This window comes from Microcaecilia unicolor, chromosome 2 (genome assembly GCF_901765095.1).
Source record: "Microcaecilia unicolor chromosome 2, aMicUni1.1, whole genome shotgun sequence".
NCBI classification, from domain to species: Eukaryota; Metazoa; Chordata; class Amphibia; order Gymnophiona; family Siphonopidae; genus Microcaecilia; species Microcaecilia unicolor.
Genome location: NC_044032.1, coordinates 95,660,441 through 95,684,788, shown reverse-complemented (window position 1 = coordinate 95,684,788; position 24,348 = coordinate 95,660,441). Strand labels below are relative to the sequence as shown.

The 24,348-nt window shown below is 42.8% G+C and overlaps 1 protein-coding gene across 4 annotated transcripts in view; it reads right to left on the bottom strand.

The window, feature by feature from the left end:
• DDX4 (DEAD-box helicase 4) overlaps positions 1 to 24,348 on the bottom strand; it is a 369,112-nt gene that overhangs the window by 64,637 nt on the left and 280,127 nt on the right. For all 4 annotated transcript variants that reach the window (XM_030193136.1, XM_030193139.1, XM_030193137.1 and 1 more), the window contains one exon: positions 2,774 to 2,919. In XM_030193136.1, coding sequence (XP_030048996.1) covers positions 2,774 to 2,919 — 146 coding nt within the window. The remainder of the gene's footprint in view (positions 1 to 2,773; positions 2,920 to 24,348) is intronic.

Below are 24,348 nucleotides of genomic sequence, written 5' to 3'. Positions count from 1 at the left end.
GATAATTTGCTCCCACATTCCCTCAATACTATTGACAAATCAGTAACTCTATTTAACAGCAGGAAGTGTTGCATTAGATAGAGCACAAATACACTTTAGTGTCTAGATAGTGTATTGTGCACACAGCCATGAATCCACAGTAAACCCCCACAAAGGGTTCACTGCAAAGCAAGTGGGGAAGAGACTAACACACAACCTTATTCACAGTAAAAGTTCGGTGCAACTAACCTAGGTGTCTGTCACCATATACCTCTCCTTCCACAAGTAACTGTGCGAAAACTGGCAAGTACCATCACTGAGAGACACGTTGACATGTTTGAGGCCTCCACATGCACCTCCGCCTCTGCCCCTTGCAGTCTCCTGGGCATCTCTAGTGATATCCAGGGATGTCTGCCCCTCCTCAATGTTCACATCAATAGGTGTGCAGAAACCATCAAACTCATACATCAACAATGTGCAACATGAGGTCAAACACTGCTCCCATTACTGTGATCAAGACAACACAGGTCTATGTCTGGCAAGCTGTCTCTGTGATAAAATATGGAGCCTTGTTGCAACAATAATGAATTTCTAAGGTCTCAGCCCAACTGAACTAGAAAGAGATGCAATTCTTTGGGTGTTGTGAAGGTCAGGGTTCGATTCTCATGCATCATCTGTACCTTGGCACGGTACTGTTAATGCAAACCTGATGACGTTCTGATGAAGCTGCATGCAATATGGTGCCAGATCTTGCCTCTGCTCGAACATGTGAGCGGAGTAATCCTGAAAAAGTAAGATCACGGAACAAGCTAAATCTTTTTCTTTTGTAAAGTTCCATAATTTTGCCTGTCTGCGCAGTTTAAAATCCGAGCAAGAATTGGTCAGGGCTTGCTTCCTTCCTTCCTACATATGCCCACATGGTGTATTTGCTCCTCCTTCAGTGGGGTCCGTGCAGCACCTAGGCCCAATTTGTAAGGCAGAAACCTTTCCACAAAGTCCCACAGCTCACTATCCTTGACTGACTTGGGGAGACCTATAAATCATATATTCTTCCTACCACCATGATTTTCTTGGTCTTCAACCCAGTCAGTGAGTGTCTTGCAGTGATCTTCCGAAGTCCTCTGGAGAAATGCCTCCATCAGATACCTCTTGAAGTGCAATATTCTTCAGTGCTCTGCAGACACGGTGCTTGGCGCCACATTCTGTCTTTAATTTTGTCTACTAACAATTGCAGCTTAGCTAGTTTATCATCCAAAATTGGAGATAAGCACTTTAAAAAAAAAAAAAAAAGTTCCAGTATCACTTCTTCCTGCCACATTACAGTGGTGGTAGTTGTAGGGACTGAGGCGAACCCATTTTGCTACTGACTGTGTGCACTTTGCCTAGGCCCAATTGTGGTTTTCAAGTGTTTATGTTTATTAAAAACTTAATATGCTGTCTTTGCTTTAGTACAGGACCAAGGCGGTTTACAAAAATACAGAAAGGAATTCCACTAAATGATAGAAAAACAATCAATCATTCATTCAAGATATGATTGAGGTCTACAAAATCCTGAGAGATGTAGAACGAGTAAAAGTGAATTGATTTTTTACTCTTTCAAAAAGTACCAAGATTAGGGGACACTCAATGAAGTTACATTGAAATACTTTTAAAACAAATAGAAGGAATTATTTTTTCACTCAGCAAATAGCTAAGCTCTGGAGCTCATTGCCAGAGGATGTGGTAACAGCAGTTAGCATATCTTGGTTTAAAAATGGGTTGGCCAAGTTGCTGGAGTAAACGTCTATAGTCTGCTATTGAGATGAACATGGGGAAGCCACTGCTTGCCCTGGGATTAGTAGCATGGAATCTTGCTACTAGGTTTCTTACAGGTACTTGTGACCGGCCGGGATTGGCCATTGCTGGAAACAGGATTACTGGGCTAGATGGACCACTGGGTCTCACCCAGTATGGCTATTCTTATGTTGAAGCTCCTACTTCACTTTAGAACCCCCGTGGCAGAAAGAGAACAATTTAGGAGGGGTTTGTGAAGTATAGAGAGTAAATTTTGCCAATTAGGAAGGGAGGAGCGTAGGGAACTGACTGCTCAGCTCGGCAGCATCACATGACCTCCATTAAATATTATAAATTGAGACTAAACAGACATTTGGGTATCATAACAATCTGAATTGTATTAAGGTAAACTGTTCACCACTGAAAGCAAAACTATACAAAAATCACTAATCATTTGTATATGCTTCTTAGAAACGAGTCATGCGGTTATTAATATAAGTAGAAAATCATCTAAAGCAGGTATCCCACAAACGAAGGAGCCCTTTTACTAAGCTGCACTAAAAGGTAGCCAATGTTATGACTAGCGTGTGGGTTTCCCCGTGCGCTGAGGCTACCTTTAGCACAGCTGTAAAATGGCCAAGTTTTCATTTCCTCAATTAGTGGCCACATGCTAACTTCCCAATTAGCGTGCAAGCCCTCACCATCTATTTAGTAACTGAAAAGGGCTCACACATTAACCATGTGTTAATAGGTTAGTTGTGCTAACCAATTAGCGCTGGGCATGCCTACTCTCTACTCCCCCCTCCCTCCCACAAAACACGCTTCCATCTAAAAAAATAATAATATTTTTTAGCACTTGGGAAGCATGTGCAGATGCCAACACTATCAGAGGACGCCTGAATGTGCCACGCGATAGTTAATTTTCCCCACAAGTTAAGCACGCATTAGTGCTTAGTCGCTTGGTAAAAGGACCCATAAAGAGGCATGTCCCTGAGTTTTGAAAACTGTCAGCCCAAATTACCTATGCACTGCAGGATTTCAACCAGCTTGTTTTTCTTGTCATACCGATCAACCTGGAGTACGGTTTGGTGGACATCACTACAGGCTCCACCCACTTGCCCAACAACAACAAACAGGTAGTCTTCTTTCAAGAAATGTGCAGCAAACCTTGAAAATGACAAATTACTAATTAGGACACGCCAATTACCTATACTACTTTTAGGACATTAGGAATCTGAGTGCGGAAAAGTAAGAACAAACACATGCAACATCCTAATCCATTAGCAAATCTGACATTTAACAGATAGCATTTGAAATGGCCAGGTGATGGTTTTTGAAATAGTTAAGTAGAGAGGTGTGGTAGCCGTGTTAAGTTCACTCTTAAAGGTTATCAACAGAAATCAAACAAAATAAAACATGGAAAAGAAAATACCTTTTTTATTGGACATAACTTAATACATTTCTTGATTAGCTTTCAAAGGTTGCCCTTCTTCGTCAGATTGGAAATAAGCAACTATGGTAGCTGATAGTATATATAAGTGAAACATCCAAGCATTACAATGACAGTCTAGCAGGGTGGGGGTGGGTAGGAGGTATGCATGGGGACATCAAAGCATTTCATTGATAGTCCAACAGGATGGGTGTGTGTAGGTGAGAGGAGGGTGATATACAGAGAAGTACAACTTTATGGTTTATAATGGGCTAGAAAACCCAGATCCTTAAGTCCTGTCTGTTGGGTGTCAAAATATTCAATCATTCTGACTTCAAAGGTCTTACGTTCCTGTATTGTTTTAAAGTTACCTTTCAGGATTCTTACTGTGAAATCACTGGTGTAGTGTCCTGGTCTTGTAAAGTGCTGGCCCACAGGGGTGGGAACCTGACTGGCACCAGCTTTCTTCATGTTATGTCTATGTAAATTAAATCTTGTCTTAAGCATCTGGCCTGTTTCTCCAATATAGCATCCTTCGTTACATTTTTTACACTGAATGATATATACCACATTGGAAGATGAGCATGTGAAAGATTCCTTTATGTTGAATATTTTTCCTTTGTGAATGACTGTGGAGTCCTGTGAAATGTTTTGGCATAGCTTGCAGCTGGATATATTACAGGGAAATGTGCCCTTCTCTTCCTTTTCAGTCTGTGTTGGGAGTTTACTTCTGATCAGTGCCGTACCTAGGGTAGTTGACACCCGGGGCCGGTCATTTTTTAACCCCCCCCCCCCCCCCAAATCCAGTACTAGGCATGCCGAGAATACAAAACACTCAGGACCTATAGAGCAATTCTACCATACCATAAAGCAGTCATTTCTACGAGTCACACAAGGAAAAGGAAAGCATCTTAAACACTTCAGTGAGCACTAGAACATCAATTCACCTATTGTAAAATGAAACCAGACAGAATAGTACAGATCGTAGATCCTACACAGTCAATGCCAACTGAAAGCCATGTCTTTTTCACAAACACAGACACACCCTAATCCACTATAGAATAAGTAATCATAAACTTTCTATTTAGACAAAAATTAAACTGAACCCCCAATGCCAGACTCTGCATACAATGCAACACCACAGAAACAGAAACTGTCCCCTAGTACTGTGCAAATATAAAGGCAGCAGATGTAAATTTGAAAAAAACTAACAAGTACCAATCACCACTTTACAAATTAACAAATAAAAATAAAACAAATATAGAAAGTAAAATAATAACATTTTATTGGACTAATACATTTAGCTTTCAGAGGCCAAAACCTCCGTCCTCGGGTCAGTACAGTATAGTGCTGTTACAGTATCCTATCCTGACCTGAGGAAGGGGGTTTTGTTCTCCAAAAGTTAGTCAAAATGTATTAAAATTAGTCCAATAAAAAGATTACCTTATTTACATGTTCTATTATAAACATTTAACACATCTACAATACTTTATCCTAAAGCAAAAAAAAATAAAAAAATATATTTTATTTACAGTTTGTTGTCTCTGGTTTCTGCTTTCCTCATCTTCTTTTCACCGTCTTCCTTCCATCCAGCATCTGTCTTCACTCTCTCTCTCTCTCTGCCATCCCTTCCATCCACTGCCTGCCCTTTCTCTCTGCCCCTTCAATCCACCATTTGCCCTCCCTCTCCCATCCATCCAGGGTCTGCCCTCCCTCTCGCTCCCCCTTCCATCTAGGATCTGTCCCCTCTCTCTCTCTCTGCCCCTTTTTTCAGCCCCCAGTTCCAGCCCCCTTCTCCCCTCTGAACACCCCCACCCCAGTCCCCTTCTCCCCTCCCCTTCTCCTGTCTGAGACCCCCACCACAGTCCCCTTCTCCCCTCCCCTGTCTGAGACCCCCATCCCAGTCCCCTTCTCTCCTCTGAACACCCCCACCCCAGTCCCCTTCTCCCCTCTGAGATCCCCACCCCTCTGAACACCCCCACCCCAGTCCCCTTCTCCCCTCTGAGATCCCCACCCCAATCAAATCTCCTTCCTTCTCCTCGTCTTGACGTCGACTCGGGCTTTCCAATCAAATTGATTGGAAGGCCCGAGTCAACGTCAAGACGAGGAGGAGAAGGAAGGAGATTTGATTTTTTTTTTTTACAAGCAGGGTGCGAGGCGCTGCGGGAACGGCCACGGGAGGCGGCGGGAGCGAAGCACCCCCCACCCACTGGCACCCGGGGCGGACCACCCCCACCTTGGTACGCCACTGCTTCTGATTAGCTTGTGTTTTAAGTTGGGTGGCTGTTGGAAGGCCAGCACTGGTGGGGATGGGAATATCTCTCAGTAATTCATCCTCCTAGAGTAGAGGCTGTAGGTCTCTTATGATTTTCCTCAGTTTATCCAGCTCTGGGTTGTATGTCACTACAAGGGGGATTCTGTCTGTGGCTTTTTTTTTCTTTGTACTGTAGCAGATTTTCCCTGGGTGTTTTGAGGGAGGAGGCAATATTCTTGGAGATTATTTTGGGGTTGTAGCCTGTTTGAAGGATGCAGTCAGGATTTCAAGGTGTCTGTCTCTATCCCCTGGGTCAGAGCAGATACGGTGGTATCTTGTGGCTTGGCTGTAAATAATGGATCTTTTTGTATGTGAAGGATGGAAGCTGGAGTTGTGGAGGTAGCTGCATCTGTCTGTGGGTTTCTTATATATAGATGTTTGTATACAGCCATCACTGATTGAGACCGTGGTGTCCAAAAATTTGACTTTTTCTGAGGAGTAGTCAATTTTGAATCTGATTGTAGGATGGTATGTATTGAAGGAATAGTAAAATTGTTTCAGAGTTTCTTCCCCCTCCGTCCAAATCATTAAAATGTCATCGATGCTGCACTGGAAAAATGGCTCCAGCATGAATTTGCATTATCGGACAGCAGGGGAAGCCTCAGTATTGAAAGAGCACATAGACTTGGATGGTATCAAGAAGGCAAGAAACCTCGAGTTGTTATTCTCAAAGTTCATAATTATATCCACAAAGAGGAAACTCATGCAGGGATTTAAGTCTAAACGGGGCAACCTGACATTTGAAGGGCACGAGATTTTGATTTTCCCAGATTACGCGGCTGGACTACAAGAAAAGAGAAGGCGATTTCATCCATTATGCACAACACTAGTGGCGAAGAAGATTCGCTTCACACTGTCTTACCCTGCTGTCCTTAAGATCTACAGGAATGGGAAATGGCATAGCTTTGTTTCAGAGCAGTTGGCTACAGCTTTTATAAGCAGAGATATTGATGGCCAGGTCTCTACCCCATGAGGAGCGCAAGATAGCCAGTTCAGGAAGACTTCACCAAGCAGAGGAGTGGACTTTGGACATTTCATGGGACACATATGTAGGTAAAAAGTCTGGTGGAAAGGGAATATTATGTTGAGTAACAGTTGTATGACCTTGGTTTTGGGAAGTGGGGTCCCTAGCAGGCAAGTGACCCTGGTGACACCAGAGGATGGTGCACATGATTGGTTATGGGGAGGGGGGTTGGGGGGGGAGGGGTACAGGGGGTTAGGAGGGGGAAAGATGGAGTGAATGAACGGGGAGTGAGAGTGGAGATGTTTGCAGTTGTTCTTATTGGGAGAATGGGAGGCTTGGGAAAAGCTAATCAGGGGCTTAAAACTTGGAGGCAGACAACCTCAGGGGAGGCTGGGCTCCTGGGGTTACTTGAGATAGGAGGACTTGGGACTGTCCAATTCTTACTTTATAGAGATTCAGGGTAGAGATAAGTTGAATATCCTTTCTTGGAATGTGGTAGGGATTACTTCCCCGGTGAAGAGATACAACATTCTATCACAATTGAGGGCGCATGGAGCGGATATTGCCTGTCTCCAGGAGACAAAATTGTCTGATGTAGAGCACGCCAAACTTTGTCAGCAGTGGGTGGGGGACTGTCACTATTCATCCTCCGGGAATCGCAGAAGTGGAGTGGTTGTTCTGGTAAAAAAAAGGCGTCCCTTGCCACTCCAAATTGATATAAAGGGATACAGAGGGGAGAGTGGTGCTTGTGCAATTTATCTACCAGGGAACAAAGTTTTACCTCTGCGCTGTTTATGGTCCAAACACTTATTGCCCGCAGTTTTTTCAATCCTTAGCAGCGCTCGGATTACAATATGCGGATGCCCCATGGGTGTGGGCGGGGGATTTCAATCAGGTAATGGATAGCTCTTCCCCCAGGGCTATAGCAGCGCTGAGTCGTGGGAGGGGTCTACCGGCCCTATGTAAATCCCTGCATGTGGTCGATCCTTAGCGCTTGCTGCACCCTGATACCCGGGATTATACTCACCAATCTAAAGTGCATTACTCTTGGTCCCGGATTGATTATATTTTGTTGACCCAGTCTTGGGTTTTTTTTTAGAGTAAGGAACACCTTTATAGGTCCTACTGAAATTTCGGATCACGCTATAATTGGGATAGAGTTGGACTTGGATGTCAGTGGGCCCTGTAGCAGATATTGGCGCTTCCCTTCCTATCTTTATCAAGATCAAACATTTGTAGATCATATGAGAACTCGTTGGTGTTTTTATGTAGAGACGAATGCACAGTCTGACGTGGCGCCAACAATATTTTGGGAGGCCTCGAAAGCAGTTCTCCGGGGAGAGGTCATTGCCTTTATGAGCGCACGTGCAAAGTGATTGGCGACGGGCATCATACGTTTAGAATCGGCATACAGGGCTGCAAAGAGACTCCATATAGCTAACCCAACTAAGGAAAACCAAGAAAACATGGCAGCTGCTTTGGTAGCATTGAATACAATGATTCATGAAAAATATCAGAGCTTATTCTTTGCTAGACGTCTTAATGTTCAAAGATATGGAAACAAGTCTGGTAAGCTGTTAGCACAAGTAGCTAGAGTCAGGAAATCAAATCAATTTATCCCCCATATCCAATTGCAAGATGGGTCCCGGCTCTCGCAGCCAGCAGAGATTGTAACTGCGTTTCAGTAATATTTTAAAGGGGTATATTCTCAACCAGGGTATCATCAGGGCCCACTGATAAAAGATTACCTGGAGGATGCAGGTATGCCATGCTTGGAGCCGCGAGTTCGTGATTCCCTGGCTCTCCCCATTAGGGCACAGGAAATCCAACAGGTGATAAAGTCCCTCCCATTGAAATCGGCTCCCTGCCCTGACGGCTTCTCGAGTGAATATTATAAAATCTTGGGTCTGGAGCTGGCAGGGCCCCTAACCTCGTGCTTTGATGCTGCGGTGGAGCGCGGTTACTTTTCATCTGGAGAAAACGAAGCGCTTATTACATTGATTCCAAAATCGGGTAAATCCCCAGTCCAAGTTGAAGCCTACAGGTCCATATCTTTGTTAAATGTGGATATAAAAATTTTGGCCCAAGTTTTGGCAGATAGGGATGGCAAATGCTGCGCAAGCCTAATTGGAAATTATCAGGTTGGTTTTGTTAGAGGCCGTAAGGCAACAGTAAATGTACGAAAGGTGCTGTTGTCTATTGCACGCAGTCATGCCATAGGGGAGCGGTTGATGTTGGTAAGCCTAGATGTTGAAAAAGCATTTGACAGGGTACAGTGAGCCTACCTGCTTCAAGTGTTAAATCATGTCGGCGTGGGGGGCTGGTTCATGGAGGCGGTTTCAACACTATACAATAACCCCTCTGGCTTGAGTAGTTGCGAATCAGATGCAGTCTGCTCCATTTCAATTACAGAGGAGTACTAGGCAGGGTTGTCCTCTGTCCCCACTACTGTTTCTATTATACTTAGAGCCACTTCTCCGAACGATCATGAGGGACCCGGATGTTGTGGGGATAAGCATGCCATCACTGGAGGTCAAGGTGTTGGCATTTGCCGATGATATCCTTCTGACCTTGACTAATCCTGCCTCGTCGGTGCAACACTTAATGGCGAATTTAGATGAATTGACGGGATTTTCCCTAAATTATCACAAGTCCGTGGCCCTCCCTATTCAAGCGGACATTCAAACTCAGTGGGAAGGGAATTTTCCCTTTCAGTGGGCGAACTCCAGTATTAAATATTTGGGGGTACATATACCCACAGATTTAGTGGAGCTCTATGAACTAAATATGGGGCCGATAAAACAGCGAGCGGTGGAGTCTCTGCAGGGGTGGCATGCACTTCCGATCACTTTACTGGGACAAATAGCGCTTTACAATATGGTCCTTTTCCCTAAGTGGACTTACGTGTTCCAAATGTTGCCATTTCATTTGAGGCCCCGTGATGGACACTGGCTCCGGAAAAAATTGACTCATTTTTTATGGCAGGAAAAGAGGGCCCGTTTGCCTTTTTCCAAAGTACTGCTACCGCGCTCAAAGGGGGGGGTTGGGACTACTAGATCTCAAATTGTTTTCTTTGGCTAGTAGCATGAGACACCTATCTGACTGGTTCCGCTCTACAAATTTTTTCTCTTGTACAGGGGCAGAAGTGGCAATTTTGGGAAAAATGCATTTCTCTTACTGGCTCCATGTGCCCTCCGGAGAATTGCCGGGGTTGGGTCCTACCGACCTATTCTTTTCACCATTGAGGGCTACATGGAGATGAATGGGTAAGCTCTACCGGATAGATACAAGGATTTCAGTTTTACTGCCCCTGGGGGGTAACTTGGCTTTCTCGGCGGGTGGTTCTTTGGTCCCCTTCCAGAGGTGGGCTACAGCGGGAATTAGGTATCTATTTCATGTGGTAACCGAGCAAGGGACACTTAAAGCATATGAGGAATTGAAGAAAGAGTATGGTTTGAGTGTGAATGACTGGTTAGCATATACGCAATTGCGGCACTATGTAAACTCTCTGCCGGCAGAATCATTAACCAATGTTTCCTGCGAAAAATTTGATGATATATTGGGACTTCAGGCACAATCACAAGTGCCCTTGAGCTACTTTCATCCTGGTTTGAGGGACTCTTTGCAGCAAATTGATTATCACCAGGTGGCGCAAGCCTGGAATGAGGAATTGCGGATTAATCTCCAACCTGAACAACCTGACAAATGCCTTAAATCTATTTCTACTCTGACAGACAATGCTGCCTGGTGGGAGTTACAATATAAATTTCTGCTTCATTTATATGTATCCCCGCACAGAGCACATAAAGCTACGCTTAGAGACTTGGACACTTGCCCAAAATGCAATGGTATCACGGCCCATTTGGGGCACATGTATTGGACATGTGCGCCAATTAATGTCTTTTGGACTGAATTGAGCAGACATGGCTCTCAAATTTGGAATCATACATGGAGACCAACTCCCAAACAACTGTTTGACCTCTTTGAGATGCAGCGGCCAGCCCCAGTAGGATTTACAGCATTCTTGAAAAGAGCAGTATTAATGGCAAAGCGTGTCATATTGCAATTGTGGCTGGTAGCAGATCACCCGAGTATAGCACATTGGAGGTCCGCAATGATTCAAGCATGTGCCATAGAAAAGAAAGGTATAAGAGACTTGGCCTCCAAGAGAGGTGACCAATTTTGCTGCACCTGGTCTCCATTCTGGGACACTCACTCCAATGGCAAGAAGCAAGATATTGAACTCTTGAAGTTGTTCGGGGGGTGGGGGGATAGGGTTAGAGGTTGGAGGGGGGAAGGGGTTGAGTTCAGAAAAATGTTTAAAAAATTTTCAGGCAAGCCTAACATTGTGTTGTAGCTTTCTTTTGAGCTGTTTGAATTTGTTAAATTGCCTTGAAATAAAAATGATATTTAAAAAAAAAAAAAGTCATTGATGTACCAGTAGTATTTTAGAAGTTTGGTCTGGTATGTATTCAGAAATGTCTCTTCCAGCTCAGCCATAAAAAGGTTGGCATATTTGGGTGCTGTCCTGGTGCCCATCGCAGTGCCCATTATTTGTAGATAGATGTCATTGTTAAAGCGGAAGTAGTTGCGAGTTAAAATAAATTTGATTAATTTTGTAATAGTTTCTGGCGAGTATTGATGGTCCAGTGTGGATGTTTTTAGGAGTCTCCCACATGCAGCTATGCCATCCGCATGTGGAATGTTGCTGTATAGTGATTCTACATCCATGTGACCAAAAGGGTGTTTGGTGGTAATTGCTTGATATTTTTCAATTTATTCAGAAAGTCTGTGGTGTCTTGTATGAAGCTGTTAGTTTTGTGCACGAGAGGTTTCAGAATTCCCTCTGAGAGTCCAGATATTTCCTCCGTGAGTGTGCCAATACCTGATATGATTGGTCTGCCAGGGTTTCCAGGTTTGTGGATTTTGGGTAGCATGTAGAATGTGCCCACAGAAGGCTGGTTTGGTATGAGTTTCTTCAGATGTGGCTGTGCTTGTTTAGGAAATGTTCTGATAAGGTCTTTTAGCTGCTTTGTATAATCCTGTGTGGGGTCCTCAGTTAGTTTCCTGTAGTATTTATTATCTGAGAGCTGTCTGTGCCCCTCTTCAATGTATTTTTGTGTGTCCATAATTACCACTGCGCCTCCTTTGTCTGCGGGTTTGATAATAATGCGTTCTTATGCCCGCTCTTTCTGGTGGGGTAAGATTGTACAGAATTCTCTTTTGTTTGTTGGAAAGTTGTGATTTGACCCTATATTTGAAACTTTCTATGTAATTGTCCAGCTTGTAGTTTTGTCCCTCCTGTGGGGTGAAATAAGTGTTCTTTTGTTTAAGACTGTATTCCGGTCTGTTAGGGGTCCCTTTATTATGGAAATGTGCTTTTAGACGCATTTTTCTAAAGAATTCTTCTAGGTCTGAATATAGTTGGATTTTTGTCCAGTTTGCTGGATGGGCAAAATGAAAGTCCTTTGGAGAGTACAGAGACCTCATGCTGTGATAATTGATGGTTTGAGAGGTTCATTATCCCTATTTGATACTACCGGTGCATCGATGACATTTTTATGATTTGGACGGAGGGGGAAGAAACTCTGAAACAATTTTACTATTCCTTCAATACATACCATCCTTCAATCAGATTCAAAATGTACTACTCTCCAGTAAAAGTCAATTTTGGACACCACGGTCTCAATCAGTGATTGCTGTATACAAACATCTATATACAAGAAACCCACAGACAGATGCAGCTACCATCACAACTCCAGCTTCCATCCTTCACATACAAAAAGATCCATTATTTACAGCCAAGCCACAAGATACCACCGTATCTGCTCTGACCCAGGGGATAGAGACAGACACCTTGAAATCCTGACTGCATCCTTCAAACAGAAAGGCTACAACCCCAAAATAATCTCCAAGAATATTGCCTCCTCCCTCAAAACACCCAGGGAAAATCTGTTACAGTACAAAGAAAAAAAAGCCACAGACAGAATCCCCCTTGTAGTGACATACAACCCAGAGCTGGAGAAACTGAGGAAAATCATAAGAGACCTAAAGCCTCTACTCTAGGAGGATGAATTACTGAAAGAGATATTCCCATCCCCACCAGTGCTGGCCTTCCGACAGCCACCCAACTTAAAACACAAGCTAATCAGAAGTAAACTCCCAACACAGACTGAAAAGGAAGAGAAGGGCACATTTCCCTGTAATATATCCAGCTGCAAGCTATGCCAAAACATCACACAGGACCCCACAGTCATTCACAAAGGAAAAATATTCAACATAAAGGAATCTTTCACATGCTCATCTTCCAATGTGGTATATATCATTCAGTGTAAAAAATGTAACGAAGGATGCTATATTGGAGAAACAGGCCAGATGCTTAAGACAAGATTTAATTTACATAGACATAACATGAAGAAAGCTGGTGCCAGTCAGGTTCCCACCCCTGTGGGCCAGCACTTTACAAGACCAGGACACTGCACCAGTGATTTCACAGTAAGAATCCTGAAAGGTAACTTTAAAACAATACAGGAACGTAAGACCTTTGAAATCAGAATAATTGAATATTTTGACACCCAACAGACAGGACTTAACAAGGATCTGGGTTTTCTAGCCCATTATAAACCATAAAGTTGTACTTCTCTGTATATCACCCTCCTCTCACCTACACACACCCATCCTGTTGGACTATCAATGAAATGCTTTGATGTCCCCATGCATACCTCCTACCCACCCCCACCCCGCTAGACTGTCATTGTAATGCTTGGCTGTTTCACTTATATATACTATCAGCTACCACATTTGCTTATTTCCGATCTGACGAAGGGCAACCTTCGAAAGCTAATCAAGAAATGTATTACGTTATGTCCAATAAAAAAGGTATCATCTTATTTTCTTTTCCATGAAATAGTTAAATGTATTCAAATAAGAGTTTCAAATTTTTAAATCTTTTGCTGCTCTTACATTTGAACAGAATAGCGCCATAGAAAAAGACCCACAGAACTAAAATATTTAAATAAACAAAGCCTCAACAGTCTAGGGAAATTTGTAGACTTTTAAAACAACCCTTACTGGACTATCATCACTGGCTTCTACTGCAATATGGAAAAAAACAGTATAAAAACTCCAAAGGGAGAAAAAAAACACCGTTTCAAAATACATGTCAATAATGACATGTATTTTGAAATATACTAATTTTTCTCTGAAATTAGCTAGAGTTATTAAAAAATATTGGTCTATCATTTCTGTACAAGATACGTTTCAAGACATGGATTGTATGGTGTCCTATTTCAGAAATAAAAGTTACAGATCTGTTATATAAATCAGATGTATGGACCCAGCGGCCAAAAGAAATGAGGTCGGTCATAAGAAATGAGGTCATTGTGCTGTCTGCAAAATAATAGAAGTGTCAGACCAATGTATTTTTCATTTGTGTCATGCTACAACTTGAGCTTCCAAGGGGGCTGTGTATAAAATTACTTACCCTTGTGGCCTTGCTTATGTTGGTCAAACAAAATGAATGTTGAAAACTAGACTGGCAGAGCATAAATATTATATTGTGCATAAGAAAATGGAAGCTCTGATGGCTCATCATTGTATGGAACAAGATCATCAATTTGACGATTTGAAATGTATTGTGCTGGATCAATTATTTATGAAGAGGAGAGATTTGTCTCAAATTTTGCATCAGTGTGAACAAAGATGGATATATAAACTGCAAACTGTAGCTCCAGGTGGTATGAATGACATGATGGAATGGGAAGCTTTTTATTGAATGGCTTCTTTAAATTTTGCACTTTGGATTGCTGAGAATGTTAGCATTGCTCCAAATTTGGGATGCCATTTTGGAAAAAGTTAGAAGTGGCAACATTTTCCTCCTGAAGCAGGATTCGAAACAAGGAAAGCCTATTTAAACTCTTGTTGAGAATGTGTGATTTCATGCTCTGGATGTGCATCTTCTATTGCTATTTAAGCTAAGTTTTGATTTTTTTCTAATTGCATGTTTTTAAGTTTTTTCGTTTTTAGCTCTGTTTTTTGGCTATATATATATATATATATATATATATATATATATATATATATATATATATTAAATTTTTCCTTATATAGTCTGATGAAATTGAAATTTCAGAACTTTTACTGAATACGGTTTTTGAAACAGTGTGTTTTTTTCTCCCTCTGGCATTTTTACACTGTTTTTCCGTATTACAGTAGAAGCCAGTGATAGTAGTCCAGACTTTCCTTGGACAATTGAGGGTTCGTTTAAATATTTCAGTTCTGTGGGTCTTTTTCTATGCTATTCTGTTCAAATGAAAGAGCGGCAAAAGCTTTAAAAAATTTGGATGACTTCAAACAAGAGTTCCCACATTTATCCCTTCCCTTAAGATGCTTTGTCTAATTTTGCTTCTCTGTCCATAGTGTTCCTTCACTTTCTGCGTAGCTTTCTCTAATTCTGTGGGTCATACTCCTTTTGGAGGAAACAGAAGCCACTACCTTTTTACCAGAGGATGTGTGTGTGTGTGGAGGGGGGGGGGGGGGGGGTACAGAGAGACATAGCCTGCTTCAGTTGTTTTCCCATGCAGCAGCCTTTAATGGTTCTCAGTTTTGGGGGACATCTCAGGAGTCAGGACTCCGATTTTGTGCAATCATGAAAGCTACAGGATAAAGCCAGGCTGGGGTCCACTTATCCTACAAGAAAACAAGTGCTGTGGCTGTAGCATGCAAGTACTCGAATTAACTTGAATTGCATTCAACAAGTTGATTTTGAGCATTAGTGGTGGTATTAAGTTTGCATTAAAACTTTCAACAACTTTTTTGAAAAAGTTCTTTCATTATTTTGTCATTGTTTTTCAGTATCCAGCGACCTGGTTTGAAATCATCCCAGAAGCAGGTTCTGTGGAACCAAAATGCCACGCTTTGTTTCTAGTGAGCGTCAGAAGCTTTGCTTACCACCTTCAGCGCTGTGCCAGCTTTGTGTCAGTTAAGTACTGGCGTAGCTGATTTTGCCTTTTAAAATTGCTTTAGAGATTGTTTATAATAAAATAATAAAAAAAGACATAGCATTGGAGGCAGATGATTAGTATGTATAAAGTGCTGCAGATCTGGAAGCTTTGGGCTATAGGAGATCTTATAGCCGATATAATTGCTATATGATGTGACCAAGCTAGATTCACCTAGAGTTTTTCCTGTTGATGTTCAGGATTTTTTTTTTTAGTAGCTTTACATAGTTTCTACTACTTTTCTCAATTATAACACTCCTTTTTATTGTTTCAATAACTTATCCCAGAAGCAAGCCTACACACCAACAATTTTTTTTCTTAGTTTAAAAGTAGAGCGCTTTTCTCAGAGGGTGCACATGAACTCGTGGTTGTGATGGCAACCAAAAAAGTAACTATCGGGTTGGCAAAACAGGAAAAGAAAACAAGCAAACGAAGAATCTATCCAGAGGCAAGCAGGAGAAACTATATAGTTTTATCGAAAGATTAAAAGTGACTGGTGAACACTCAGAAGGTGGAGGAGGAGGACCAACCAGATACACATACCTCTGGAGCAAGCCCATCGAAGAAGCTCACTGCAAAACCAACAATCAGCAGCTTCCAGTTCATTTACTCTCACTGATGATTTCTCAAAAGGAACAGCAATGAGCGTTCCTGAGACGCTATGCACTTTAGATACCTTTGAGGAAGAACAGCTTAGGCCACAGTCATCATTAGCTTCATCAGATTAATTGGCACTTGAGCTATATGATCCAGCGAAATGGCCAAAACTCACTGACAGTAAGAATTCTCTCAGAATCAGGACCTATTCAAAAGAAAGGAATTTTATATCCCGCAAACTCTAGTGGACTCAAGTTCAGCGATATATACTACAACCAAATGGAAAATGGTTACTGTACTCAGTTTTTACAGACCAAATGTTCTGTTTCTGCTGCAAACTGTTTCACTAACAGATCCAAGCGAATCATCCAGTAGTTTTATATCAACTGGCTACAACAACTGGAGCAGTGTATCTAAGGCATTGCTTACACATGAAATAAGTCTGGCTCATATGAAACATTCAAAAATGTGGATTGATTTCAGAAAGGATTTCAAAAACAAAACTACACTTGATTCACATCAAAGGCTGTATGAACTAGAAAAAAGCATTGGTCGGATGTGACTGCAAGGCTCATTGAAATCAAATTTCTTGGATCACGTCTGGCTCTAAGAGGCTCAACTACTAAGCTTTTCGAAAGAAAACACAACAGCTTTCTTACTAGTTGAACTGTTTGGAAAGCTTGATTCTATCACGGCGGCACATATAAAGGAGGGCTATAAGATAGGAATCCAAAATCCATTATTTGAGCAAAGACATACAAAGTGAAATTATTGCAATTTTGGGCAAGGCCATCACTGAAAAGATCTTATCTGAAATCAAGAAAGCAAAGTACTATTCTATAATACTGGACTGTACACCAGATGTCAGTCACACTGAGATGTCAGTTATTATTCGCTTTATTTCCTGCAAAGGAGGAAACGTAGACATCAATGAACATTTCCTAGGCTTCCTAGAAGTGTATGACTCAACTGGAGAGGGTTTGTGTGACACTTATCAAACATGCTCCTGGAATCTTAATATTAGAGATATGAGGGGCCAAGGCCACGACAATGGAGCCAATATGAGAGGGAAAAGAAATGGGCTGCAGAGGTTGACTACCCTCGTGCTTTCTACATTCTGTGTGGAGTCTGAACTTTAGTTGTAAATGATGCTGCCAAAGTGAACCATGAGACCATCGGCTCTTTGGAACAGTTTAAGAGTTATATAAGTTTTTCTCATCATCAACGAAGCGTTGGGCAGTTCTCAGGAAGCACGTTCCCTCTCTGCCATTGAAACATCTTTTAGAAACTCATTGGGAAAGTCACACTGATGCTCTGCAACCCCTCAGGCACCAAATTGGAGAAATCTATGATGCTCTGTATGAGATACTTAGTGATGAGAAGCATGACGAGTCAAAATATGGACTCATATTTTGAGCACCAAATTGAAGGACTTCCAATTCTTGGAGTTCCCTCATCCGCTTTGATGGCCATTGAGAACTTGAAAACCTTTATTTCTAACTACTGTACTGATCCAGAGTCACTGCTGCAAACTGCTCAGCAAATTTGTCATGACATTGATGGGGAACAGATTTCAAAGCCACTGCTCAAATCCATTGGAGGAAAAAGACTACACAGTTCTAGTATGAACAAAAAGATGAATCACCTGAGAATAAATTTTGTGTACATTTTTTCTTTACAATTTTGGATGTTGCAATAACTTCCTGTATATCACAGAGGCCATGGAAAGGTGCAAACCTTCCATATTTCTAGCTTTTAATTTTTGTATAGCTATATTGCATTTTCTGAGTTGGGAGAAGCTATGAAATTGCAAGATAGCTATAAGTTTGTGGTTTGACATTTGGCCTATGCTAATTTGTGGTAAGTTGCTGGTCAGCAACCAAAGGTCAGAGACTCCTATAACTAAGGACACCTGCAGTATCCAGATAAACAATCAACAGAAGTGGGTATGGGTGAAACTAACTTCAGCAAGAGGGTGGGGGCATTACAAGGACATAGGTCAAACCATTATCTAATGAAGACATGCTTTATATGACAGGCCTTAAAACTGTCCATGCAATGAGGGATGAGAGACCCATATGGAAGAAAAGTCCATAGTCTGATACTGAAACAGACATGGGAAGCAACTGCTTGTCCTGGGATTTGTAGTATGGAGTATTGCCACGATTTGGGTTTCTGCCAGGTACTTGTGACCTGGCTTGGCCACTGTTTGGAAAACAGGATACTGGGCAAGATGGACCATTGGTCTGACCCAGTATGGCTACTCTTATGCTCTTATGACCCCTCCAAGGTAGAACTCCCATATTTTGTAATAAAGAATGACTTGTTGCATAGAACAGCAAAGGGAACCCTGGAGGAGGAAGAGGTAGAGCAGCTGTCAGTACCACAGCCCTACCACAGGCAGGTAATGCAACTTAACTCAGTTACCTGTTAGGTGCTCAAATCTGTGGAAGGAGAAGACCCGGGAGCGGATTTTGGCCCCGTTTATCTGGCCAGGTGTATTCAAGCAAGTTGAACTCGTCAGTCCTGCCCAACTTGCCAGCTAAGTAGTCCTGTGAGGGTCCCACATGCTCCTCTTGTGCCCATGCCCATTGTAGACACCCCATCTGAGAGAATAGCAAGGAAATTCGTGGGGCCACTGGAATGCACTACTCGTGGCAACAAGTATATTCTGGTCATCTTGGAATATGCCATTCGCTATCCAGAAGCCATTGCCTTGCGTAACATGAAGGTCATCAAAGTGGCCAATGTGCTGTGGGAAGCCTTCTCCCAGATGGGGATCCCAGCAGAAATATTGACTGACCAAGGAGCCACCTTTATATCCAGAATTACGAAGCAAGTGGGTGCCTTGCTCAAAGTAAAGACTTTGCGGACATTGGTGTATCATCCACAGACAGAAGATCTGATGGAATGCTTGAAAATGGGAGAAACTGGGATTCTCTACTCCAATATGTACTGTTTGCCATTCGGGAGATACCCCAGAGTTCAACAGGATTCTCTCCATGTTAATTGCTATATGGGAGAAGACCCAGAGGAATCCTGCATGTTGATCAAGAAGATTGGGAAGAGGAACCCAGCACAGGAAGGAACTTAGCTGAATATGTGCTCACTATGCAGGTGAAGCTAAAGCAAGCTGGTGAGGCTGCAAAGCTTTGCCTGGAAAAGGCTCAAGTGGGTCAAGCCCAAACCTACAACCAGAAGGCAGTACAACTAACTTTCCAGCTGGGGAATAGAGTCCTAGTTCTTTTACCCTCTCTTCCGAAAGTAAACTATTATACAAGTGGCAAGGTCCTTATTAAATTGTGGAAAAGACGGGACCTGTTAATTATAAGGTGGCCCAACCTGATAAGAGGGATAAGGCGAAAGTATTCTACATTAATTTGCTGAAGAAGTGGGTCCCCATGCCTGCAGCCTTAGTCTAAAGAGACTATTTTGGACCAGAGGTCCCAAGAAAATGTGGACCCTTACAAGTTCCATTTGGTGACCAGCTCTCTGTCTCGCAGAAGGCTGATCTGGAGCAGCTGGTTTTCTAGAGTGCTAGGAAAACCCATTGTGTTGGTACCAAAGCTGGACGAGAGCACCCAGTTTCGTATTGAAGATGAATATTGTCTTTAAACTAGAGGTTTATCCAATGTCAAGGGTGGATGAACTCACTGAGCAGCTAGAAGTGGCCCGATTCATCTTGACCTTGGACCTGACCAAGGGATATTGGCAGATACTTCTTAACCCAGCTATCAAGGACAACACAGCCTTTTCAACACCCCAAGGTTTGTTCCAGTTCATGGTGCTACCATTTGGCCTTCATGGAGCTCCAGCTACCTTCCAGCACCTTGTGGATCACCTACTTAAAACCCATGGCAACTACGCAGCTGCCTACTTAGTTGACATTTTAATCTATAGTAAAGATTGGAGGTAGAAGCAGTACTGGTTAGTCTACGAACTGCTGGGTTAACAGCAAATCCCAAAAGTGCTTCTTGGAAGGACAAGTGAGACCCCAGACCTGGAAAATAGAGGCGATTACCCAGGTACCAGTACTAGAGATAAGGAAGCAAGTATGAGCCGTCCTCAGACATTACTGCTGGTTTATTCCCAGGTTTGCTGAGAAAGTGGTACTGCCAACCTGCCTACTGTAGAAGGTGGCTCCAGAGAACATACACTGGAGTGAAGAGTTGGATGTCACCTTCCATACTCTGAAAAGGGCTATTTGTTCAGAGCCAGTGCTGTCAGCCTGAACTTTAGACGACCCTTCATCATGCAGACTGATGCATCAGGGGCTGGACTCGGAACCATTCTCGTCCTTAGCTGGAAGCTGTTCACTAGAGAGCAAAATTATGCAGTAATTGAGAAGGAAGCTTTAGCTGTCAAGTGGGCCCTGGAGACATGCCAATACTATCCATTGGGCCGAAACTTCCTGGTGGTCACCGGCCATAAACCCCTTCAGTGGATGGCTCAACATAACGATTTGAATGCCTAGATAATGCGCTGGTTACCTACTCTACAGCCCTTCAGCTATCAGGTGAAATATCGGGCAGGCCGAGAGTATGCTAAATGTGGACTTTCTGCACTGAGAGGTGGACCATGATATGGCAGGTGCTCAACCGGGTACAGCTGAGCTTTTTTTTTTTTTTTTTTTTGGGGGGGGGGGGGGGGGGGTGAGTTTATAGAACTCTGCATCACACCCTTAAGAGACCCATAGACAGCCTGAGCTACCTTAAAAGCCCTAGTTCCACCTGAGAGGAAGTAAGCTGGGAGGAGGAGTGGAGCCGGAACCAGGAGACGGGCCTGAGATTGAGGTGGCCAGGGAATGAAGTCTAGAAGCCCAGCAAATGCTGCTGCTGCAGTTCCAGTGTACTAACTGTGACCTAGATGAGGTAATGACATGGCAGCCCCAGACTATTTGGCCGGCCAGCCAGAGGTCTGCTTAAGACTGTCTATTGAACCATAGAGACTTCTGCACCAGATGTTCCTGTCCTGTGAAGTAACAGGTCTCAACTAAATAAGCCACTTATTCTACATTTATATATTTATTCCAGTGAGTTCACTGGAAGAAATCAGTTTTTCTCTACCTACATCTGTCAGTAGAAGGGGAAACACCCACTCGATCAGGATAATATGGCCTCAGACAACAAGCTTTAGCTGTGGAAACCTTGGAGGAATGCACCATCTTGGAGATACCCTGGTGCTATTCTTACAGCTGGAATCTAAGCCATACACAGGGAGGAGATGGCAAAATCTGCAAAAGAAGATCAACTAGTGTGTAGTCAGTTAATTCTGCACAGATTCTCTATGCTCCTAGATCAGCAAGAAACCCTTCTCCACCTCAATGATTTTGGAGGCTGTACTTTTGGACTCAGACATCCTTCTGCAGTGCTTGCAGTCAGACTGATTATGCTGTGAGCACAGGTATCAGTCATCTTAAATGGGAGTCAGTTCTGAATCTTTCTTCCACGTTGAGTGCAAGGCTGGAGCCCCAACTAGGTCTGACATTTTTCACAGAACAGAAATAAATACGAACTTTCTGGTCAGACAGCAATACTGAAGACAAGAGAGTTTTCATGTCTATTCAGAAAAGAGGACAAACAGAATTGAGAACACAGTGAGACCACTACATGCAGGAAGCACAGCTGATCTACTAGGTGTCAAACTAGGGCAGCAGAATTTAGAGGGGGTAGGTGGAGAGGGGGCAACAACAGAGTTTTGGCACATAAAGAGCCTTTCCCCTGCCAGCCCATAAGTACTTAAGTATTGCCATACTGGGAAAGACCAAAGGCCCATCGAGCCCAGCATCCTGTTTCCAACAGTGGCCAATCCAGGTCACAAATACCTGGCAAGACCCCAAAAATGTACAAAACATTTTATACTGCTTATCCCAGAAATAGTAGATTTTCCCCAGTCCATTTAATAACAGTCTATGGACTTTTCCTTTAGGAAGAGGCGGGACTGGTGGTTGGGAGGCAGGGATAGTGCTGGGCAGACTTATACGGTCTGTACCAGAGCCGGTGGTGGGAGGCGGGGTTGGTGGTTGGGAGGCGGGGATAGTGCTGGGCAGACTTATACGGTCTGTACCAGAGCCGGTGGTGGGAGGCGGGGATAGTGCTGGGCAGACTTACACGGTCTGTGCCTTGAAAAAGACAGATACAAATCAAGGTAAGGTATACACAAAAAGTAGCACATATGAGTTATCTTGTTGGGCAGACTGGATGGACCGTGCAGGTCTTTTTCTGCCGTCATCTACTATGTTACTATATATGTTACTATGTAAGCAGTCCAAACCTTTTTAAAACTCCGCTAAGCTAACCGCCTTTACCACATTCTCTGGCAATGAATTCGTTTAATTACACTTTGAGTGAAGAAACAATTATCTCCGATTCGTTTTAAATTTACTACATTGTAGCTTCATCGCATGCCCCCTAGTCCTAGTATTTTTGGAAAGCATGAACAGACGCTTCACATCTACTCGTTCAACTCCACTCATTATTTTATAGACCTCTATCGTATCTCCCCTCAGCCGCCTTTTCTGCAAGCTGAAGAGCCCTAGGTGCTTTAGCCTTTCCTCATAGGGAAGTCGTTCCATCCCCTTTATCATTTTTGTCGCCCTTCTCTGCAAGTTTTCTAATTCCACTATATCTTTTTTGAGATGCGGCGACCAGAATTGAACACAATATTCAAGGTGCGGTCGCACCATGGAGCGATACAAAGGCATTATAATGTCCTCATTTTTGTTTTCCATTCCTTTCCTAATACCACCTAACATTCTATTTGCTCTCTTAGCCGCAGCAGCACACTGAGCAGAAGCACACTGGGCAGAAGGTTTCAACGTATCATCGACGACGACACCTAGATCCCTTTCTTGGTCCGTGACTCCTAACGTGGAACCTTGCATGACGTAGCTATAATTCGGGTTCCTCTTTCCCACATGCATCATTTTGCACTTGCTCACATTAAACGTCATCTGCCATTTAGATGCCCAGTCTCCCAAGGTCCTCTTGTAATTTATCACAATCCTCCCGCGATTTAACGACTTTGAATAACTTTGTGTCATCAGCAAATTTAATTACCTCATTAGTTACTCCCATCTCTAGGTCATTTATAAATATATTAAAAAGCAGCGGTTCGAGCACAGACCTTTGGGGAACCCCACTAACTACCCTTCTCCATTGAGAATACTGACCATTTAACCCTACTCTCTGTTTTCTATCTTTTAACCAGTTTTTAATCCACAATAGAACACTACATCCTACCCCATGACTCTCCAATTTCCTCTGGAGTCTTTCATGAGGTACTTTGTCAAACGCCTTCTGAAAATCCAGATACACAATATCAACCGGCTCCTCTTTATCCACGTTTGTTCACCCCTTCAAAGAAGTGTAGTAGATTGGTGAGGCAAGATTTCCCTTCACTAAATCCATGTTGACTTTGTCTCATTAATCCATGCTTTTGAATATGCTCTGTAATTTTGTTCTTAATAGTTTCTACCATTTTGCCTGGCACCGATGTCAGACTCACCGGTCTATAATTTCCCGGATCTCCTCTGGAACCTTTTTTTTTTAAAAAATCGGAGTTACATTGGTCATCCTCCAATCTTCCGGTATCACGCTCGATTTTAAGGATAAATTACATATTTCTAACAATAAGCTCCGCAAGCTCATTTTTCAGTTCTATCAGTACTCTGGGATGAATACCATCCGGTCCAGGAGATTTGCTACTCTTCAGTTTGTAGAACTGTCCCATTACATCCTCCAGGTTTACAGAGAATTCATTATTAGCCTAGTGGTTAGGGTGGTGGACTTTGGTCCTGGGGAACTGAGTTCGATTCCCACTTCAGGCACAGGCAGCTCCTTGTGACTCTGGGCAAATCACTTAACCCTCCATTGCCCCAGGTACAAATAAGTACCTGCATACAATATGTATGCCGCATTGAGCCTGCCATGAGTGGGATAGCACGGGGTACAAATTTAACAAAAATAAAAATAAGTTTCTCCAACTCGTCAGCTTCGAATACCATTTCCGGCACCGGTATACCACCCAAATCTTCCTCGGTGAAGACCGAAGCAAAGAATTCATTTAATCTCTCCGCTACGGCTTTGTCTTCCCTGATCGCCCCTTTTACTCCTTGGTCATCTAGCGGTCCAACCGATTCTTTTGCCGGCTTCCTGCTTTTAATACCATTGTGATACCATTTGTATATTTTCCCTTTTTTACCCGACTGTTCAATGTTCTATATATATTACCAATTGTATATGTATTCTAAAATGACATATGTCATGATGGAAAAATTGTAAGCCACATTGAG